This window comes from Parus major, chromosome 10 (genome assembly GCF_001522545.3).
Source record: "Parus major isolate Abel chromosome 10, Parus_major1.1, whole genome shotgun sequence".
Lineage (NCBI taxonomy): Eukaryota > Metazoa > Chordata > Aves > Passeriformes > Paridae > Parus > Parus major.
Window position 1 is genome coordinate 9605293 of NC_031779.1, and position 23897 is coordinate 9629189.

The following is a 23897-nucleotide window of genomic DNA, read 5'->3' on the forward strand; positions in this document are numbered from 1 at the left end:
CATTGTGTGGAACAGTGGTCTATGTTAAAAAAGTAGAAGATTGGGCTGCATTCTTTTTTAGGATTTTGTTTCTTGGTGGGTTTTTGTGATTTTTTTTCTTCTTACCTGATGAAAAGAAAACCCTTAGACTGAAGAAACTTCATTTATACAAGCTACATAAACACAGCTAAAACATGCTTTCTTCATGTTGAGTGAAGTAACTGCCAAACTGCATGGTGGTTTGCAGACTTGGATGAATGTTTACTGCAGGTTGGATTCATTTTTACCAAAACCACAATTTCATTTAGCCCACTGTGAAGTGAAGAACTCACTATGGTGTCAACAAGCATCACTGCTCTGTGCCAAGCAAAACTACAGAGGTCCTTATAAAGGTCTTACTCATCAGTGGTTTCCACTGTGCACAGTGTATAGGACATTTAATGCAGGATCTATTTCATCATTTCCAAGCCTTTAAAGTAACTCAGTCCCTAATTTGTTGTGCTTGTTCTTTATAGAAAAAATAATCTTACCTGTGGCTTCCAATTACTAGCTATTCAGATTTTAGCATCTCATCTGTCAGTGCCCTTGTTTAGGCTCTGAACTACGTATGAAGTAATCTGGAAGCCAAAAGACACTTCAGATTTCCCTAAGCAGGTGGGTGCTTATTGTTCACACAACATTGCTTGCTTATTTTTCCCAACAATCTTTTTTTCCACCCACGTTTGCAGAGAGGATCAGCATATAACAAGTGTTATGGCGAACATGGTAAGTGCCAAGGAGAGCCTTAAAACCAGAAATGCTGCCTTTAGTCTCCTGCCTGTATTCATGCTCCATCTCTGTGTCCTGTTGCTGTGTACAAAGAGTCCAGGTAGCCCCAACATTTCTCTCAGGGGTGCAAGAAAGGATTTCAGGACAACATAATTTCTTTGCTTAACCTGGAGCATTTAACATTAACTTCACCCCTTTTATTGCAGTGTTCTGTTTAATGAAAAACAGATGTTAGGGCAAGACAGAACCTGGCCCCAGCTACAGAATTATCATGTTTTCCCTATGAAAAACACTGTTTGAGTCCAGAGCCTTCTTGCTGTATTAGAAACAGCTCACTAAAAAGGTTTTTATGAAACAGCAAACGAATTTTGAAATGCCAGAAAATAGGAATGAACTTACCTTGGCATCGCCTTCCTGTGGAAGACAATACAAAGCCTTCTGGACACAGACATTTGAAACTGCCTGGAGTGTTGCTGCATGTGCCCAGGGCACAAATTTCTGGCTGTTCCACACACTCATCAATGTCTGTAAGAAAAGTAATTAAAGAGATGAGAAATATTAATATATATGCTGGCAGCTGTACTGCATAAAGGGCAATTTTACATCATTACTGATATCTATCATATTTAACAAACAAAACCCCCCCCTCCCAAAAAAAAAAGAACGGAAAGAGAAAGCAGGAATCCAAGTGCAAAATCCACAGTTAGTTTTCAAGTCCTCAGGCAGTGGGCAAACTTCAACAATGTACAGCCACAGAAATAGCCTGGGATTCTATTTTTCTAGGGTTCAGAGCAAGTAGTTCTCTGGTTCAAACAAATGTTCAGCAATGTGAGACCTTTTCTAGGAAGGGAGAGACTTACTAGTGGCTACAGTTCAGAACTGTAGACTGCCACAAAAGACTAAAGGTTACTCACATTTAAATCCAAAGGAAATAGGTAACAATTGTGAGCAGCTAAGAAAGAGACAGAGAAGAAGGATTATTCTGTACACACCTTCACATTTGTCATTCTGGAGGACATATCCAGGAGGACAGATACATCTGAATGAGCCGTCCAAGTTCTGACATGTGCCTGGTGAGCATTTTCCAGGCTCCAGTGCACACTCATTGATATCTAGAAGAAAAAAAAAGACAACTTACTTGAGGTAATTGCTGTTATCTCAATAAATCGCTGACTGAGGCCACTTTAATTTAGATTCCATCAAACTGAATGTGGAACTTTTCAGGAGTGGGAGGAACCATCTTCTTGTCCTCTTGTCATTGTTTCCTTCTGCTAGGTGTGGTGATGGCAGTGTGACAGTCCTCTCTGAACCCACTGTTTCACTAAACATACCTGCTCAAGGTTTGCTGCACTTTTTTTCCATCCTTAAAGAAAGCACTCACCAACACAAGTCCTTCCATCCAGAGCCACTTCATAGCCATCATTGCAGAGACATTGGAAGGACCCGATGGTGTTCACACACTGACCATTTCTGCAGAGCATCCCATTTCCACTTGCACATTCATCCACGTCTAAGAAAAATAACATTGAAATATGTCAGCAATATCAGCAACAATGGAAACTGGGTAGGTGAGATTTCTGTTTCCACCATATCAACAAACTAACTGATAACACAATCCCATTTCAAAAGCAAGTGAGAGGAAATTACTGTATTATAGAATTGCCAGAACAGGAGTAAAATTCAAATGTTCCTGTATCTTGTGCAAACATTCAAGTAGCTCTAGAAAAGTGAGCATTGCATAATCAAAGAGGCCTTTTTAGACTGACAAAATAGGGTTTTGTCTTTCCTCACAGGGATGATACAAAAGAGAAGATGGTATTTTCATTAGAAGTAGGAAGTCTCAGGAACACGTGCCTGGGCTCAGAACTCCTCACCTATGCAGTCGTTGTTGTGTGAGAGGATGAAGCCCAGGTTGCAGCGGCAGTTGAAGGAGCCAATGGTGTTCCTGCAGGTTCCATTGCCACAGGCATCTCTCTCGCACTCATTAATATCTACAGAGGAACAGGAGAGAAATAATCCACTGCCAACATACTGAATAGCAGAGGAAAATCTCTGTTTATACAACACACCACTGAAAACTGTGAATGGGTTAAATACAAAATTCCCTTGTTAATGAAGATGACTGTTTCTGAAAAGGTCTTTCTGGCAAGAGATCTACCCTTTATTCACTCTATTAACAAGTAGGCTGTATACAACTGCTGCATTGCAATATTCCTCTATTAAATTTCTTGCCTAAAGGAATAAATGAGACAAGATACTCCAGAAAATTCTAAGAATGAAATATTTTCTTCAAAAATTAAAGCATTAGCAGTTCATTAGACAGGATATGTAATTTTAAAGTTTCACTCTAATTTAATGAGATGGTTTGCAGTCTGTATCTGCTTTTTATCATCTCTAATGGCCAGTTTTGCACCTTTGTCTGGTGGTAAATTTCTCACAACCTCAGACATTGTACTGCAACTCCTTATTACAGAGAGGACAGACTTAATAACTGTTTCAATGGAAGCCTAAGTCCAGTTTAATTTTAAATACTTGCCTATACACATTGTCCTGTCATCATTGGTTTTGAATCCATTGTGACAAATGCAGTAGAAACTTCCAACCGTGTCAATACACTGCCCATGGCTGCAGATATTGGGAATTTCTTGACATTCATTCCGATCTGAAAACAAAGACGTGCAGTTAAAGTTAAGGCTTCTAAACTACAAGGCTGGAAAGATGCATTAGCAACCAAGACAGTATCCAGTCCATGGCCTAACTTAAAATAGTGTTTTTAATTTATTAATAACAGAAACATTACCTGGTAAATCCCAGCAAAGGGACTTACTTACATGTAAATTACCTCTTCCAGTATTTGCGGATCCAAGAAAAATTTAGCATAAAAATGATATTTAGAAAATTCAAATTCTTGCTGGAGGGAAAGCGTATCACCATGGCTCACTAAGAGCAGAATTAATGACACGAGATTGGAAAGGGTCTGAGTCTTATGGCTCTATATTGACTGCAGGAGATATGAAAGAGGCATATGAATTACACTTTGCTTTCTTCTCACAAAAGCAGCTACTTGCATTTAGCCACATTTGACTGTAGCACAAATTGCATGATCAACTCATGGAAATCAACAGAACAGAAAGGGAGATGAACATCACACTTTTCTCACTAGGCTTACAGAGAGATACTGGATTTATCAATTCATCATGCAGAGAGAAAAACAGGTACACATACATGTGTTGCAGCATCCATGAAATGTGGTGATCCTATAAACTGGACAGAGCTCAAACAGCAAGAAGAGTTACTGCTATATGGAGTCAGGGGATATTTTATATAATTCTGCAGAGAAGGAGGAGAGCTTTCCTGCCAGCATGTGATTGCTGCCTTACAATAGCAGGGCATCTCTTTTACTTCTTCAACAGCCAACTGCTTCCTGCTACTCTCGTTAGAAATGCTTTCAGGCAGAACGCAGGATTCTATCAATAGTAAGTGAAATAAAATATTAACAAACAAAATGTTTGCTCTCTGGCATAGTTTTATTCCACAACAAATCAGAAACATCAGATGAGGTGTTTCTGTTGACCTCATCACCACCAAGAGCTGGTTTGATTCAACATGCTTCCTTCCTTCCTATGCTGCAGCTCCAAAATATGAGAACTAAGATGCTGCCATGAGGTTGTATTAAAACTGATTAGGCTCTAGCGCTCAGTAATTTTCTTTTATATGCAATCTAAGCCAAGCAGATGCAGTTTCTCAGCAAACCATCCCCAGGTCATTGCAAAAGTAAGAGTCAAATTGTTCCTAATTGCAAAGAACTTCATGTACTAAATTTCATTTTCCTGCCTCTCTTCTGTACTGGGAGCTCTCTTCCTGGCATAGGGACAATCAGCACATGGACAACCCTGACAGCCCCATCCCCAGGATCTCTGTACATCCCATGGGGCCGTGAGTAACTCTGGATGGGTGTGCACTGAGGACCCTCAGCTCTCCCAGTGCCACTGATGATAGATAGCACTGCTAATTACAGTCCGAAGGAGGCAGAAGGAAAGCCAATGCTGTCTTAACTCCTAATCTTCACAGCAGAGGAGAGCAGAGACAAAAGAAAACTATGACTCCCTGCTGCTTTGGGGGCAAATGAAAAGTCATGCAAAAATAATTCATGAGAAAAATTATTTGTTTTATGGAGAGCACCAGAAGAATGCTATCTTGAAGGTAAGATAGATTCAGTACTCCTAGTTCTAGTGGCTGTGAAATATTGGGGTTTGACTCAATAGCACATAAACTACCGGGGTGTGATAGTTTTCCATGCAGTAGCATGGCTGACCCAATACTGCAAGGTGCTTACCTCTCTCTGCTCCCAGCAGAGTGGTTGGGAATTTCCTTCCTTTGCTGGATCATGTACTTTTTCAACCACTTTTATTTTTACTCTGATTGTGTAACTTTATTTTCACCAAGCATAAAGTAAGAGCAAAATACAGGGAAGTATTAATGTTTGTGCCAATTCATCTTTGGAATTGTAACCCATATCAGAACCTTTCCTTGCTCTTCCTGTACTGCTGCAATGAACCCTTAACAACAACAATTACATTAGGAACATATTGAATATTTACATGTGCTGCTGCATAGCTTAACAAAGCAAAGTTTTAGTTCTCATAGTAGTGTTCTGATTTCCCCTACACCCTTTTCCCATAAGGGTCACATGAAACAATGAAAAACGGCACTGCAGGGAAAAGTGCACTTCCTAAAACTCAAGTACTCAGAAGCAAAAACGCAAGGATACTGTTTCTAGCTTCCGTTGTAGTTCTTATTTTGTTTCAGAAATGTATATAGTATGTAATATTTACAGCAGCTTGGCCCAGTGCAGTCTTTAAAATCTGAGCAATTCTTCAAGTAAGCAAGATAACATTAATGCCTCTTTGGACTAAGACATTGTAAGAAAAAGCAAAGAGATTAGAAAACTGCAGTCCCACTCAGTGAGTATTTAAAAATAATGTTATGGGCCGAGTTTAAATCTGTATCAAAGTTAGGAAATTCAACAATAAGCTTTACAAGTTAGTTATTGCATACAGGCAAGCAGATAAGTCTACCTTATCAACAGAGGCTCCAGCAGCAAGCAGGGAATTATTGTAGGAATACAAGTGGAAAATAAATTGCTAAAACACATATAGAAAATCAGAAAATACAGAAAGGTGGTGCAAATGGTCTTCCCCTCCTAGACACGACAAGGACTGAAGAAAAACACTTGGATTTGGTGGGGAAAAATGAAAGACAAACACCTACTTAGGTTTTTATCTTCCACTTATACATCCATAGGATGGGGCTGGAATTACCTCAGTGTTTAAGAGAAGAGTTCTTGAAGCTCAGCTCATCCTCTGAAATACCAACCTTCTGGGGAGGAGAGCTGTTTTTGCAAGCCCTTTAAAGTCCCCTCGTGTGTGCAGCCCTGCCAGGCACTCACCAGTGCAGCGCCCCGTGGAAGTGAACCTGTAGCCAGGTTTGCAGTCACAGCGGTAGCTCCCAGCTGTGTTCACACACTCTGCATTTTGCTGGCAAACTGGTCCATTCTGGCATTCATCAATATCTGCCCAGACAAAAGAGGAATTTGATTTTTATAGTTAAGCTGGCAGTGGAAAGATGTCATATTTTTTTAGCATGCAGGTATTAGTAGCTTTCAGTGTAAACATTATCACAAAGCTTTAGGCAAAAAAATTTTGATCAATTTTCCTTACTTCAGGTGCTGCAAAAGGAGAACTTTATCTCCCCAGAAATGTAACTGGTTTTCACTTAGAAACAGCACACAGAAGAAGCTTTTACTCAAAGCTCTCAACACCTTGCCTGCAGCACCCATGTTGTCAGCAGTCATAACACACACCAGAGAATGACAGCAACTCATATGCTACCTTCAATTTCTTCATTAAACTGATTAATACAATATTAGGGAATGTTTAAACTAGAAAAAAACCCCATCTGTTTATATTTCTTACAAAAATATTTGTTCCATTAGAAAAAAAAATATCTTGGAATTAAAAAAATTGTGCTCATGACTCAAGACTAGTATTTTTTCTTAGCTTTACTGCCAAATGTGAAAAAAACACATTTCTTCCCATGACTGCTGACTCATGTGCCTTCAAGGCCTTAGAGTCTGACAGAAAATGTGGTATTTTCTATGCAAAAGAATTCAAAATGTCTGAATTTACACAGACTTATTACACTGATAGCAGTATTTTCCCCTCATTAAGGATGCCTTCAAGGCTCTGATTTGGCAGTGTCTGAATTGCCAGCTGAAACACCATTCCTCTGAATGAGAGGAGCACTCTACCTTCACAGATCAGGAGCTTGTCATTGTAGAAGAAACCCACAGGACACTCGCATCGGAAGCTGCCAACCATGTTTATACAGATCCCATTTTCACACACTCCAGGAATCTCTCTGCATTCATCAATATCTGCAAGATTAATTTTTTTTTAATACTTGCATTGAGCACTTCATGGAATTTTCTGCTACATAGTATGTCTTTTGCATTTTCCCTTTAAGATAATTTTCAAACATATAATGCAAGCATCAGAATGTTCCCAACTGAACAGTAAGCCAGCTACCCCAAACTGTGGAAATTTAGGTATTTCTTGCTTTCTCAGGTTCTGACTCTTCTCTGTACTGAAGGTATATTCTGCTACAGAGGAATACAGAGGAAGACATCCTTCCTCATGTCTCCCACACACAGCCCTGATGAACCTCATTCCCTTCCCAAATGTCACAGTGGAGTTCTTGGGAAGACCCAAACAGAGAGCCAATGGAACTGTCTTTGGTATAATTCAGGAGAGTGTGACTGAATGCAAACACTTATCAGAGTTAGTTTTGTATTGTTTTACCCCAGTTAATCTGAAAAGACTTTCAGGGTCTTATGTAATAGTTTGAAAGTGCCAATGACAGGTAACATCTGAAGTGCTGCCAAGATGCCATTAATTAGATTGATTAGGCCAGGTAGCCAGGGCTTGCCAATGCTTTATATACACCCCAGTTAAGTAACTGATTTTGGCAGGAAAAAACCCAGCTGCTATTACAATTATATGTCTTGCCTATTGGGTCCTTACACGTCTTAATATTCTGACATGAGAGAGTTCAGAAACTCCTCCAAAGCCTGCCTTTAGTAAACATTGACATATGCACTGAGGTACACAATCATAGAATATGGTGGGAAATTGTCAGCTAACAGTAGCTCCCATCAAATGTGGATTTGTTTGTTTTGGGTTTTTTTGTTTGTTTTGTTTTGCTGCTGGATCCACCCTTAATTTTCTACATTAGATTCTGTAATTTTAAGTCGTCTGATATACAGAATGAGTAAAAACAAACTATTTCTGTTTCAGAAACAAACACCTGGAGCAACTATGTAAAACTTAAATCCAGAGAGTAACATCACTGGACTGTAAGGAAATACTAGAGTGTACACAGAGCACTGTCCCTGCAGAGGGCTCTCCCTTGATTCTGTGCCTGCAGGTGTAAGGGACATGAGTAACTCCTGTGTAAAGCAGCAGGCTGAATGCTACAGCAGATCCCAAAGCAGCAGGAGAGCTGGGATTTGCACAGCTGTGAGAAGCTGTGTGTGCATCAGTGGCAGGCCTGCACTGGTGGGCTCTGTGGGACGTGCCCTTCTGTTTCCATTGGCTCCTGAAGCACACAGCTCTGAGCTGTGGCAGCGCAGACACAGCAGCCTGCGACACCCCTGCACACATGGCAAACACTGCAGCTGCAGCTCCTACCTGTGCACACCAGCAAGATCCAAGGGCTCCCTGCTGATGCTGATGAAGGGCCCAATTAGCTTGAGCAGACCCTGCAACAATCTGGACTAATGCTAATAGCTAGAAGGGGAAACTTTGCTTCCAAGAAATGACCTCGTAAATAATAAATATTGCGCATTTCTGTAACCTCTTTAAAAATTACATTCCCCACTTCACTAAAAATATTTTCATCTAACTAGCTAAACACTGCACACAGCAATAGCTTCATGGTAAAGCATCTGATTACTGCCTGTATGCCATCTCTGTTTGTCACAGGGTACATTATCTGCTTTTCATTTGCATTTTAGTGTAAATGAAAACAAAAGGGAGTCCCATTAGGGATTTATTCAATTCCTTGTCCTAAAATTCCTCCTTCTCTCCCTCTTGTTTTGCAATTTGTTACTCACGATTCAAATGTAACACACAATAACATATGTGAGAAATATTCCAGCTGAGCAGAAAAAAGGATTTTTGTGTCAAACCAATACCCAGGGGGACTGATGTGAAATGTCAGATTAAATCTTGCTTTAGTTTGAAGGAAAGACTCCCAGTTCCTCTCAGACCAAATGCTGGTTGGCCTTACTCCCAGAGCTCTCATTCCCGGTATCTGTGCCCTGCTCGTGTAGCCCTGACTACAGTTTCTTTGGAGCTGTGTTGCCTTGATTACAAGCAGCTGTCACTGCTGCCAGCTAGGAGCAGCCAGGCAGAAAGTCTGCACTTAAGTTTGACTTAAACAGAGGGCTGAACTCCATTACACTGTTTAATTGTTATTCTTCACATGAAAAAAGAAATAACAACTGGGAAAACAAACCTCCCCTCTTCCCTGGGTACAGGTAGCATTGAATTTAGTTCAAAACATAAATTACAGCTCACCAACTGGTAATCCTGTGTAAATGTCAATGAAGAAGCCAGGCCTTTGACTTCCACAGAGTGTGGAGAATTCATCTGCAACAGGAAAGCAAAGCAGTGATTAAAACATTTGGAATTAATTAACAGACAAAAATTCATCATATGCTCTGGCCAAGAAAGTTGTTCTACTCTTTCAGCACCTGCAGGGCACACAGAGGTAGGCAGTCCCTTTCTCAAACTCACCATGTGAGCCTCCTTGGGTTCTCGTCCAGTTGGGATTACATGCTTATTTTTCTCTGCTTATGCCTATCCCTATGCATTACAGTGTTTGCATACAATTTCAGATCTGATTCTTAAAAACCTGAACTACAAGTTGGCAGTTAATCAAGTCTAGGAAATTGCTCTTGAAGCAAACCTCAAGGCAGGGTGGGATGCCCTGCAGTCTTACCCAGTGTGGAAGAGTCATGTGTGCAATTCAATTAGCAGAGACCCTCCTCCATCTTACATTTGGCTGCTCAACACAGATCATTCTCAGAGCACACCAAGGTATCTCTGTAAACTCCTGGCTGCCACAAAGGCCCCTCATGGCAAACAGCAATCAGGGCAGAGCAGACCAGACCTTGTATTTGTTGGAGCAATACCAATAAAATCCTGGTCAGTGCCTCAACATTGGATCAACAAGAACTTGCAAAGAGATGGATTAATCAATATAGAGCATAAAGTCTCTGAGACAGTGAAACTGGCACAAGGTAGGTACAACCCAGCAGCATGGACACAAACCACTCCACATATGCCTTCATCATGACTAGGGCTGATCACCTCCAGGACAAAGAAGCAACCAATCCCCTCATTTTGGACGCACAAGAGTAGAAAAAGACATAGCATCTCTAATGGCATTACACTCACTAATTGTAATTATGATGTTACCAAGGCCTTCAGATAGCTTTGCAATGCAAAAATGTACCTGTGCTTGGGATAGGACACTGTTCACAAGGCTTATTCCATGCACGTCCAATGTTGTAGGAACAGCAGCACATTTTCTTGGTCATATTGAAGAGCAGCTCACCATCACAGGTTTGATTGTCAGCATAGTAATTTCTATAACACAGACTTCTTCTCATATCTGTGAAAATGAAGAAAACCTCAGGCCAATGCAGTAGGCAGCTCTCAGGGAAGATGACCTTCCTGGCCCAATGCACTAAGATAAAGCTTTAAAGAAACCCCAGCACATACCCATGCAGTTGTTTCCTCCGTTGACTTGCATGTAATCAGGAGGGCAGATGCAGGTGTAGTTCCCAACAGTATTGTAACATGTGCCAGGTCCACAAATGCCAGGTGTCTCACACTCATTCACATCTAGAAGAGAACATCCAGGCAGTGAGTGAGTGGCCACAGAAGCTTTCTTGTTGTGCTTCTGAGAACAAAAATGTCTCAGTAATGTCTGAGGTAGGAAGGTACTGGCAGACAAGAGCTGAAGGGGCTCTGAGGAAGGTCATGGTGGAGTGAAGCCACACAGAGAAGAAAGTGGCAGCACAGATGGCCATGGAAAGCCCAGCTGTGATGCAAAGATGGGAACTCTGGTATGTCTGGATAGCTCAGAAACAGCAATTTGGCTTTTGCATCTGTTGCATAAAAATAGTATTTGAGGATCTCCTCCATTCTGGATTCTTAGATCTGGAAAAGAACCAAAGTGATTCCCTGTGGAGTTCCGACTGAGCATTGCCTGACTGGGGTAAGTGAACCACTTTTCCAACACGAGATGTCGTATTTACTTCATCAAGAGACTAAGTTTTGTTTAAAAAAAATCTAACCAAAACAAAATACCAGCTCCAAAACATCTCAGTTCCCAAAAGGTCAAAAATATTTTCCCAGCCCTAAAATTTTAGAATATCTTTGACACACCACTCAGCATCTGTCAGGCTGCATAAGCATAATGTGGATGAAGCACTTTGGTTCAGCCTTAATTTAGGGCCTGAATGTTTTATCTTTCTGCAGCGTTTTCCACCTCTTAGGCACCACATTATTATCTACCTGGAAGACTGAAGACAGCCTGCACAACAGGAAATTTTAGAACTTGATGGGGCACTTAAGGTTTTATATCCAGTACACCTTGAGAGTGGCACATAATGTGACACGTACTTCTGACTGTGCTGGAAAAAGAACATGTTTTGCAGTACAACCAATATTTTCAGTTGACTACTGGATCAGCAGGAGTGAAAAAAGCAGTGGAAAAATACATGGACACACCAGTCCACCAGATTCATGGGGAAAATTTGTTCTTTTATCTGACTGCTTATTCATTTCCCATTACCAAACAGCTATTTTTTATATCCAGTTAGCAAATAATGTCTTATTTTAGAAAAAAATTGTTGGGTTTTCAGGTTTTGATCAAAATATGATAACTTAAAGAAAAAAACTTGCATATATTTCAACATGGTCAAGAAGGAATTTTCACACTCTTAATGCAAGATTTCAGCTTGTTCAATTTTCCCACCCTAGAACTTTACACTGCTTAGTCTGGTCACTCTCCTTTTCAAGGAACGATTAATTCTCTGCATCTTGATCTGTCATTATTTTCAAAGAATAAAGCAGAAGACTAGTTAAGTGAAAGCTCCATACCATCACACACTCGAGTCTCTTCATTCAAGTAGTATCCTGATGGACACTGACACTGGAAGCTACCAAATGTATTAATACATTTTCCTCCTTGGCAAAGTCCAGGCAGTTCTTGACATTCGTCAATATCTGTCCAAACAAATGCATAAATATTTCATTAATGTTTTCAATGAAAAAAAGACCCTCACTACAGAGTTTCCAAATTTCAGACTTGTAAATAAAGGAAATTGCAAACATTACCTTCTAATATAACTGTAATAGGGTTTGGTCGGAATCCTTCCCCTCCAGGGCAAAGAACTTTATATTCAGCTGAAAACAAAACAGATTTATGAGCATATGATAGTAGAAACATTTTCAGCATAATTGTTTTTGAAAACAGATCAGACTATTACAGATAATTTAAATGTAAATTTACAAGCTAACCAGCTAGAGATGTTAGGTTTTGTTCTCTAACATCATCTGTTATTCCATTTCATCAGGTAGTTTTCAGTGTAATAGCAAACTTGCTCAGAAACGATAATAATACTCTGACTAAATAATCTTTCTGAAAGATTAGTAAAGTTTTTGGTGAAGACCAGTGGAAGCCTGCCCCTTACATGTCCACAATAAATTCACACCAGTATTTGAGCTACCTGGCTAAATTAGGAAAAAACCCACCAGACAACATTGCTGTGTTTAAGCCAGGAAATGCAGACTTACTTGTGTTCACGAGCGGGCAGTGCTCACAGGGAACTCCCCAGGCTTTGCCCAGGGAGCAGCAACAGGAGGCCTTGGAAACACCCACTCCAATCTCATTGCTGCAGAAGGTGCCACCGTTATCCCCCCGAGTTTTGATGTCCAGGTAACAGTTTCCAGATCGTGTATCTGTTCACAATGCACATAATGACAAACACATTTTAGGAGAGAGCAAAGCACAGCACACCCTCTGAGGGTGAGGGATACCTACTGATGGCTCCCATTTCTTACAGGCCCAAAGCAAGTAAGCTGTGTTGCCCAGGGGGGCCCAGCATTTCCCACTCAGGTAGGATGTTGGTGCCCCATTCCTTGGCTTTTTTTGACTTTTCACAAAGTAGGAAATTTACTCATCGAGTCCAAGGGCATGTCAGCCAGGCTTTTTCTCATTTTCACTCACATTTTCCCTCACATTTGTACATTTTTCCAGTTCCAGATATCCACTGCTTTCTCCCTCTACTCAAGGTTTACAAGCAGGAAAGCATCTACTAAATGTTAGGAATTTCAAACACATTAAAATTTGAGAAGCATCTCTACACCCTCTTAAACAAACAAAACCAAAAAAAAATATTAGGATTACTAAGCAGTTGGAGCCTAATATAAGAGCATTTCCATTGGTCATGAAGCTGCACCTCGCCAAGTGCACTCAGTGCTCCAAGAGCGTGGGTGGCTTCATGCCACAACTTCATTTGCCTGCCATCTTAGGGCCAGCTGGATGTGCACTTAAGTTTGTTGAATTTTATAATTGTCTCCTACTTGCTGGAGATTGTGGACAGCTCTAACTAGCCCCAAGGGATTGGTTCTGGCAGCAGGGCACTGCTGGCATGCTGCATTAACTCTGGACATGCTCCTGCTGCCCTATTACAGCTTCTAAGTCAGGGGCAGTGGGATGGGAATTGAAGAGCCTGACCAAGACCTTTCCCATGACCTGGGACTTTATTCCTAAGCTTGCAGCCCCTCTGTAGAACTCCACTTGTAAATAGCACAGGGAATGGTCCCTTACCAACACATCCAACTCGGGTGGGATTCAGCTCGAAATCTGGAGGGCACTCACAGGTGTAACTACCAGCAGTGTTGATACACGTGCCACTAATGCAGGTTGTAGGGTCTGCACATTCATTAACATCTGCAAGAAAAAAACAGCACGTGGTAAGCAAGTACTCAAGGACACTACAAATCATTGCTATATCAGGTAGAATATGCTGACCATCACAAATCCATTAATTATGAGATACTGGTATCTAAAGGTATGGAGAATCCTGTGTTATACAGTAAGGAAGTCTGTATTTTCCTATAACCAGTTTGATTTGTACAGCTACTTAAAAGAATTTCTTAAGGATCTGACTATAGCACTGACAGAAGATTAAAAAGCACATTGTTCAAAGTTTTACCTGTGCAGTTACCACCACTTCTGTCCAACTCGTAGCCCACTTCACACTCACATCGGAAGAGTCCAGGGAGGTTATGACAAGTACCGTAGACACAGATGTTAGGAAGTGAGCACTCATCAATATCTGGTTAAGGAATAGGAGAGGAAAAATATGAGGTTTCCCTATCTTCTTGAGACATAGAGAACTACATTTTCAGCAGCATGGATCTGGAAGACAACAGCTTCTGAACACCAAGACAAGGAAAAGAAACATGAAAGATTTATGTTGGAGCCTAAGGAATCTAATCCATAACGATTTTTTGGGAAAAAGGCTCCTCACAATTCTCTGGAAGCTATGCCAGAAACCATCCTAGATTATTAGTGGCCTAATCTGACAAGTAGCAATATTAAACATAGCAGAAAATATGCCTTAATAAAATTATCATAATTTTAATAAAATTTATCATAAACCAGCAGTCATCTGCAGAAAGCTGGACACCAGCAAGAGAAAAGTCTGTGCCCAAAGGTGAACTTCATGTTCATCTTCGGATTTCTGCATTTGACAGATTTTAAGTTTGGCAAGCAGACACTTTTGTGTCTTTTCTCCAAATCACTGGGTCTGAATCAGTATTTACTGAATGCCACATGCACTGCACAAAGAACAACTAATTTGATACAATAAAAAAAGCATGTGTTTACAAAGGACCTTAAAATACTGCACTTAGAGTACACATCTGAGACATGAAGGCAAGTCTGTTTTAGCAACAGGAGCTAGCCTTAAAAAAGCTATTTAAACTTGGCTAAAAGGTTTTAAAGTATTCTTTTTCATGAAACATTATGAAACCTAATGTTAGTTTCACTTGAAGAAAAACTCACTCTCAGATTCTTTCACTCAGTAGACTTCTAAAAAATACACAGAACACTTTTCAAGGGGAAAAAAAACCTTTTTAAAGTAATGTACTTCTGAACTTAAATACCAGTTGGTATGAGTTATTACTATGTGAGATGATAAGGCTGCATCTTCTTGACTGACTTAACTGATTAGAATTATATCAAATAAGGAGTTCAAATGTTCTAAACAAATATATGACCTTAATCATGTTGGTAACATGGTTATTATTTGATTGTTTTGAATATTTGCATATGCAAAGCTCTTATGAATGAGCTGTAAACTATTAACTGACAGCTCACCTTTGAAACTGAACAAATATTCATACAGGATATTTTTTTTGTGTGTGGCTTTTTTTTTTTTTTTTTCAAGGCTTCACACTCTGATTCTGCACCTCATAGAAGCCCTCAAAGAGTATCCACTGTTTGGGTTACCAAATCACTGTTTTTCAGCTTCATACACACCAATGCAAAGTAACGACTTTTTCTGTTTAATTGTTTTGAATAAAATGAAGAACTGGATATCAATGATCAAGAAGAAATGGCAGCTATTAGTGCCATTTGTATCACCAATCAGACCCCAAAATAATATACCATAAGATAAGCTTTGAAAAGCTGTTCTCTTTATATACAGCAGGTAGATGAACACCTTAGAGGTCCATAATAAATGTATGAAGTGCAAAAAGGCACATTAAAAAATATGCAAAAAGCATATTAAAAAATGCCATGTAGTTCTCAATACAACCAAAATAGCAAACAATTGTAAAAAATTGGAACATAAAATACTATTAAGGCAGAATCTGTTGAGTGTTGTTTAAAGCTTACAAAGAATTACCTTCACATGCTTTCCCATCTACACTTGGCAAAAATCCCATTTCACATTCACAGCGATACCCTCCAGGGGCATTGAGGCACTGCCCATTTTCACAGAGATTCAAGTTTTCTGAGCATTCATCGAGGTCTGTAAAAGGAAGGGATATTGCAAGTTAGCAGTAAAGATGGTTTTCTCACCAACAATTGAGCTGAAGCATTCAGTGTTCCAAGCATTTTAATTATTTTATTATATTTGAACACATGAAGAACAAACTGCGATCTAGTTATGTGCTGAGGTTACAACATGTAACAGCTCTGTATATTCCTGACATGTTGCAAATACAGTTTCTAATCAAAAGGAAAATCAGAGAGGCACAGACTCTTAGAGTAGCTCCAGTTAATAACAATGGGAGGCAGTCACAGGGTCAAATTTAGACCCAGAATGAGCACGTGAAATTTATTGTAGTTATTATTTCTATTAGAGCGAAACCTAGAGGCAGTAATTGGGGGGAAAAAAAAAAGAGGTTTTCTATGCAGTGAGAAAACATATGGTAATAGACAGTTCTCCATGCCAAACATCAAAACACTGACAATAAGTGGCATGAAAAGAACTTCATCAAAACTAAACTGCAGGTTAACAGCTAATGAGAAAAACAGCCTTGCTACTGGACTCCACTCACCTTCAGATAGATCATGGCCCTTACTCTCGAGCTGAAATGTTACACATCACAAAAACACCTTCCTATTGCAACAGAGTCTGGCTGGCAGCGTGAGTTTTGAAAAGTCTACGGCTGGTAAATCAAAAATCACCTACCAGAGGGAATGCTGCACACTACACACTTTGGCAGAGGGCTGACAGAACATTTGAGTGCTCTAGTTTGAGTCTGAGACACCTCTTGAATTCACGAAGTATCCAAATAAAAAGAAGTTCTGCTGAATGCAGAAACTCTGTAAGCACTCCATCTGAAGGGTGTAGCTTACAGACTCCTAGAAATCATCATACAGGAAATTAACAAAGAGCACTGGGTTAGGAGGGCCACTGAGGAAGCTGAATCAGATTCAAGATGAAATTATATGGAGAGAATTAAGCAGAATTCCAAGGTCTGCTTAGAATTTGGAATTATTCAAATTCAGCCTTAAACCTGGTAATTCTCACATGCTCTAAAAGCCTGCTGTAGTTGATAGAGTTGATAGAGTACTGCTGATTTGCACCAGCTGAAAACCTGGCCCACCAGCTCTGTCCCATGGCTCTGCTCCAAACAGCGTCACCCTCCACCGAGCATCCCCAGGCACACTGCGATCCTCAGCGCGAGAGCTGGGCTCCTCGTGACTAAGCATACATGAGCTAATCTGTTCTTCAAAGAACTGTGGGTGGGAAACATCTCTCTAGCAAAGTTTTATAATCTCATTTACAGTTTATAAAATGAGGTTTCAGAAGCAGCTACTTCCTTCATTCTACATGCCAGCACTGCATCCTGACAGCAGCTCTCAGGATGATGGAGTAAGGAAGACAGACATAACACACTCACTTGTGGAAAGGACAAACATTTTTAGGCAATTTTGTGAAGTAATTTTGATGCATATGCCCTGTTATATAAGTATTAAGGTGAGTAGACAATGGACTAGTTTACTAACTAGCCAAATTACATAATCAAGCATTGTTTTAATAATTTTGCCATTCATTTTAACTAACAAGAAAAGCTCAATGAAAAACTGTGTTTTATCAAGGGAAAAAAAGTGATTGATTTAGACTATGTGTAACATATAGTATTTATTTTAAGCTATGGCAACCTAGGTGAAGGAGAAGCCAATCAATTATGACATATTAATGAAAATTTCAAATGTTTTAAAGCTGGTTTTGTCTATTGGCTCATAGACTAACTTAGGTTGCATGGTACCACTAGAGTTATCCTTTGTCTTCCTCAGACAGCTCACCTGTACAAGTGAAACCATCCCCAGTGTAACCTTCTTTACACAGACAGCGGTAGGAGCCCATCGTATTCTTGCAGTCAGCATGTGGGCTGCACATGTGGGTTCCATTGGAGCACTCATCCAGATCTTTAAAATAATAAAATAGGGGGAAAAAAGGAAAAAAAAATGGTTAAAAAACCACACATTAATACAAACTTTAAATAGCGTATGGCACAGAGAAGCTCTATTTTAAATAATCTTCCATAATAAACCCACACATATGTGTGGCCATCTGACTGAAAAAGTGAGGAGCCATCAAAGCCCATGAAAGAAATTTGCCAAGGTAACTGACTGTGGAAGCTCCAGGGCACTCAGAACTAAGGTCTGTACCTTGTTTTCATGGGGAGCACCAAGAGGCCCCTCACTGCCTCCCATTAGCTGCCCTCAAGCACAAAGCATCTCTCTCCCTGGTCCAGTCTGTTCTCATTGTTTCCCAAGTCAAACAGAAGATAATGCTGATTTCACAGTTACCATGGAGGAGGATTTGTCCTCCAACAGATCATGTCAAATCAACCTAACAAGTTTTATAACCATTTGCTTTCTCATGTTATAGACGTGGTATTTTTTTTTCAGAATTGCTAGAACCCCACTGTGGTCTGACCTTACAAATAAGTACAAATGCATGAGACCCTCACCTGTGCACTTGATACCATTTCCAATCCAGCCAGGGCTGCAGCTACATTTGAAGCTTCCTGCTGTGTTTGTACATATGGCATGTCTGTCGCAGTTATGGGCTCCAATTTCACACTCATTGATATCTGTAAACAGAGATGTTTGAGGAGTTCATGGAACACACTTGCTGATATCCAGATAACTGATACTAGAATTTCTCAAGAAAGGCGATGTGAATGTGACAGCAAGCCTGCACTTCTTTACAACATGACATTTAAAAAGGAAGATGAAGACAAAATCACAACAAAGAAAAGCAAAGCAAAGCAAAGAAACATGTAGCACATTTCAAACATGCTGGCTCACTACCTGTTCTTCTGACAGGCATATAAAGCAGTGCTGCTGCTGTTCACTCCAAAGTCTGTTTTCAAGAAGGAAAACAGTAACTCAGAAGAAAGCCTTCCCAGTGTGCCCATCCTGCAGAGATGGGCAGAGTCTGCAGAGAGGGACTACATCGGTGGCTCCACATTGCAGAGATTGCTAAAAAGTCTCAGAGGAAACTCTGCTGCCCAGGGACTCCTGGAATGTAGCACTCCCACAGCCCCCACTATCTGCACAGGTGCTGAAGAACACCAGCAGGCACCACCAGCCAGATGCCCCTAGGATTGTCCCCAGGCAGGGAATGAAGCAGGCTCTGCTTGGCCACAGGCTGTGTGTAAGGCTGGGGACAGGCTGTACCACTGTATTTACCAAGACAACTGAGAAGCTCATTAGGCAGGCAGTTTTTTAGGAACTCAGGAAACCTAACACAGTGGGAAGAAGTCAGCATCCTAGGAGACACTGGGCAGCAAGTCATCCAATCTTCAACATACATGGTCATGCCAGCACATTTTATTTCAGTACTTGCTATTTCCACCTTATTTTCATTTCTGGGCAGTCCCTGGCAATGTCAAAATGTATAGATTGCAAAACCCAAACTGAATTCTTCCTTCTCACAAAACAATATTCATGCTCCATAGCTGGAGAATGTATAAACTAAATGGCAAAGTTTTCAGAAATTACTACTGGTAACTGAAACAAAACTGGCAGGAATTTTCTTGCCTGAGTTTTAGATTGTGCAGTGTTTTCTCTAACTGAGCTATCGAACTGCACTTAACTTCCATGCAGGATGTAACTTACCTAGAGTTCACATCAAACCACTTAAAACTGATACCATTTTTTTATCCCTCCTTGGTGTCTTTGATGTTGCTGGAAGCCAAATCATCTCACTGTAAAACAGCTGATGGAAAGGGAAAACAAGCTCACAACTCTACATGATTTCATAGACAAAACGCAGCTCAGACCCTTCTCAAGAAGATGATTATGAAAACGTATCAGCCATCAAATATGTAACAACCTTTGGGATTTTCAGCCCCAAAATCACAGACTTGAATTTCCCTATGATTTTACCTAAAAATAATTAGCTCTTTAAAGAGGACTTTGAGGGGTAGTGAAGATAATGCAGAAAGTGTCCAGGTAGCACCTTAACCATTTCCTTCACAACACTTTCTTAGGTTTTTCTGTCCACACTTCTCTAGACAAAAAGCTGTGTCCCTTCACTATGCCTTGTACACATGTTTTGCCTTTTCATAAAAGAAACACATGACTTTCAAGAAGTAGACAACATCTATCTGTCTATCTTAAAATGAAATACTCAAGGCCAGAAAACACCCAAACTGACTGCTGGTTGGGAGGGACAGGGTGTTTGTTTGGTGAGTTTTGTGCTTGCTTGGGGCTTTTTGTTGTTGAGATTTTGGGGGGTATTTTTTGATTTGTTTTTTGGGTTTTTTCTTTTGTTTTGTTTGTTTGGGGAGTTTTGTGGGTTTTTTGGTGGGTTGGCTTTTAATTCTTTGGTGTTTTTTTAGTCTGTTGAAGTGGAATTTATTCCATTCTTACTTTTCTGAGTCTCTCTCTAAGCATGGCATTGCTTTGACTCAAAACCCCAGACATGAGCATTCCCATAATCTGAATGCTGACATCTAGATATGAATCTAAACCTGGCAGCTGGAATCTACCATTAAAGAATATTAGCTCCACCAACAGGCTTGAAAACATGCAAATGGACACTTACTTTTTAAAACTTTAAAAAAGATTGAGGAGCAAATAATCTCAGAGCAGTTTTGCCTTTACCATGTGCAGAAACTCATATGAAGATAACATCACCCTAAACAGGAAACTCATGTCTGTCAAAAAATCTTAAGGGTGGCCTGAAAAAAAAGCAACTCATTTTGGCTTGGGGAAACACTGGAAGGAATTTAGAGAGGTCAGCTACAGTATACACTGACATAAAAAAGCTGAGGCAAATGCTCTATATTTTAACATTTACATGATTTTAAACTCCAAACTGTTAAACCACTTCTCACATTAAGACTCCACTGTAATTGATTATTTGATGCTTCAAAACATACAATCACAAGTTTCCTTATACCCTGCAGAGCACAACAAAATACCACAAAAAAAACTCCATCACCAGTAGAGAGGTTTCTGCCAAGAATTTTTTTAAACCACCAGCAAACACAAACAGAAACTTGCATGCAACAGCTACACCGCAATGAAGTAATGCTCAGGCTCAAATTTAAGAAAATCCAAGCCAAATTTTCTACTCTCCATAAAGTGACTGTGGACTCCATCCCACCATGCACTGACCCACTGACACATTGTACCTGAGAACACCTCCCAGTGGAACAGCAGCACCACAACACTGGGGCCCTTGCAGCAGACACTTGATGTCCATCAGCTGTTTGACACACACTCTAAAAAACTTAGAATCTTCTTTAGGATGAAAGCTGCAAGTATAAATCTGTACTCAAATACAGGTATTTATAATGGCATCCACTTTCTCAGGCATCAGCCACTGAAATGTCATCTCACTTATTTTGAATAAAAAAAAAAAAAAGCTTTTCTCCAGTAAAAAATTTTAATAGATTTCAATACTTTTTTGTCTGAGTAAAGATCAAATAGGGAATGCAATTTGTATTCTCTAACACCATTTACCTTTAAAGGGACATTGCAGGGGTTATTTTCATGATGCATGAAAGGTTTCTCAGATATGTAAATGAAAGCTGATTGAGGCATATAAAGTCCCATCATTGGCTTCAACCCAGATTTTACTTCTTTTCCCCTGTATTTAACTCAGATGTTGTTTTGCTATAATCTCTATTCTCTCCTTTCATTTCACAGCTGAGTTTTAAGTCTACATTTATTGCATTGCAATTATTTCCAAGTCAAAAGAGATCTCAGACCAAACATGGCCCTGTGTAAATGGTGCACTGAAATCAGGGGAATTTATGCCTGCTTATACTGGAGCTTAATATGGATTTATGTTGCCATAAGTATTGAATTATGGCTTCACAGAATGAAACAAAAAGTTGAGCTCTGTAGGGGAAAAATTAACTCAATATCTTTAATAAAAGTATGAGTCCAGCCTGTTCTGTCTGCATGGAAGTACAAACAGTACTATACCCTTCAAATACTCCAGCTATTTTCATTTAATTGTCTGAAGACAAAGGCATTACTCGGTCTGAGTAAAGGTATCATGACCCAAAGAGCACTCATGAGGACACTACTGAAGTCAGGGTTTCACACAATGATAGCCTATTCCCACTGACTTCATGGGGATTTTCACTAAAGAGTAAAGGAGTGAGTCACTGATTTATATCAACCTTCTCCTTCTGCCTCCAGCATGAGTCCGTGACAAGCCAAGGAAAATAAAGACATTCCAGTCAGAGACTGACACTGCATCCTCAGCTGGTCCCACTGTGCCCCAGTGCTGCTGCACACATGTTCTCAGCTTTGCAATTGCACAACTCCCATTTATACTGAGAACTGTCTGCCTACAACAGATGAGAATACGCACAATAAATAATATGCAGGTCTGACATCATAACAATCCTAAGCACTCTGGGGAAAAAAACCTGTCAGTCACCCTGTTTTGTTGGCTCCTTCAGTTCTCTTCTTCGGACAAATATTTTTTTCTCTCAAGCCTTTGGCAATGAAGAAAGTGTCTCTCCCATTAATCACAGTGGCACAAATTTTTAGGGCTCTCAGCATGTGTGCAGCAAAAATACACATCGATATACCTGTCACCCTTTGCACTATGCCTCCAAAATGTGGCAACCAAAGGGAAGAAACTTCTAGCCAATATCTGCACAAAACATCCTCACCCAGACTGGAAGTGGATCATTGAAGTTGGCTAAGAGGACCATGGCAATAAGCCACTGTTTCCCCACCTATACTCTAAAAAAGTTCCTTTGCATTTGAACAGAATAAGAGTGTACATTAACTGAAGAAAATTCACGTGTTCATCACTGGGCATGAAATCCTCTAGGTACCCTGTGTTCCATTCTCTGTTAGGTTTCACTGGGTTTCAATGCTCTATAAGGATCCTTAGCAAACTGTAAATTTAATTCAGACTCCACCTATAAATCAGTACTGTTTGTCAGGAATTATGTAAATCCCTTAAGTATTTTCTGACTTTTACATTTTTTTGGCAGTCTCTGCATATCTGTGCATTTTATCGCACTGACGTTTCACTGGTATTTCGAGCCTGGGTCCAGTTCCCCAAGGGCCAGTCGTCTGGTGGAAGTCACAAGGCATTTCCTCCTCCTGGGTTGCTGCCCATGTAATCAGGTAGGAAAAACTAAGCTTTTCAGAGGAAAAAAAACTGTGAATTTCAACTTGGCACTCATACAAGTAGAAAAGTATATGGAAAAATCCCCCTATTCTGATCTTCCTAGATCTGAAATTGTTTTCTCTCTTGGAATCACTCTCAGATTTTATTCAGCACTCTGTACCCTTGGAGTTTTACATGGGACAGTTCAGTTCTTGCCTGCTATCCATCCTTACATCATCAGCACAGCAAGGCCCAGTGTTATTCCTGGACAGATGTCTATTGCCAGTACGCTCCTCCTGCAACACCCCTCTCTGTGGGCAGCATCCCATTATCATTATCTTCTAGTATTTGGTCTGACACAGCCAGCTCCCAGATTCATGATGGCAAACACATGGCTCACTGGTACCAGAACTCTTTTGTGCCAACAATCCTGAAATACAATGTATTATTAATGGCCAGAAGCCATTAATAATGGAGAGGAGAGCACATTATACAAGTCACAAAATATTATGGCTCTGAGGGCAAATGACAGGCTTGCCTCTTCCTTTACATGTATCAGATGTCTGACCTGCCTAGAACCAAGTTCCTGCCAGTCATGCAGGAGTGTGTGCACTCACTCCTCCTGTACCCACCAACGCCATCATCACTGCAAGATGTTCCACACCAAACCCTCCAAGCTCACAGCCCACACCAGGGCTGCAGCTGAATACCTTCCACTAGCCTTCCTCCACATGGCAACAGCATGACCCTTGGGGCATCAGAGCCTGGTCTCAGCCTCCCAGCTCCCTGAGCCTGCTGTGAAGAAATCCAGCTGACTTGTAACATATTTATTTTTGATTTATTGGCCATGTTGGGCAATCACTGCCCAAGTTCACCTCTTTCAACT

The 23897-nt window shown here is 40.3% G+C and overlaps 1 protein-coding gene across 4 annotated transcripts in view; it reads right to left on the bottom strand.

The window, feature by feature from the left end:
- FBN1 (fibrillin 1) overlaps positions 1-23897 on the bottom strand; it is a 145577-nt gene that overhangs the window by 16640 nt on the left and 105040 nt on the right. For all 4 annotated transcript variants that reach the window (XM_019007901.2, XM_033517080.1, XM_033517079.1 and 1 more), the window contains exons 32-49: positions 18387-18509; positions 17716-17838; positions 15803-15928; positions 14102-14224; positions 13714-13836; positions 12678-12842; positions 12219-12287; positions 11982-12107; positions 10596-10718; positions 10327-10485; positions 9387-9458; positions 7058-7183; positions 6197-6319; positions 3284-3409; positions 2622-2738; positions 2129-2257; positions 1740-1859; positions 1147-1272 (exon numbers count right to left, since the gene is read on the bottom strand). In XM_019007901.2, coding sequence (XP_018863446.1) covers positions 1147-1272; positions 1740-1859; positions 2129-2257; positions 2622-2738; positions 3284-3409; positions 6197-6319; positions 7058-7183; positions 9387-9458; positions 10327-10485; positions 10596-10718; positions 11982-12107; positions 12219-12287; positions 12678-12842; positions 13714-13836; positions 14102-14224; positions 15803-15928; positions 17716-17838; positions 18387-18509 — 2199 coding nt within the window. The remainder of the gene's footprint in view (positions 1-1146; positions 1273-1739; positions 1860-2128; positions 2258-2621; positions 2739-3283; positions 3410-6196; positions 6320-7057; positions 7184-9386; positions 9459-10326; positions 10486-10595; positions 10719-11981; positions 12108-12218; positions 12288-12677; positions 12843-13713; positions 13837-14101; positions 14225-15802; positions 15929-17715; positions 17839-18386; positions 18510-23897) is intronic.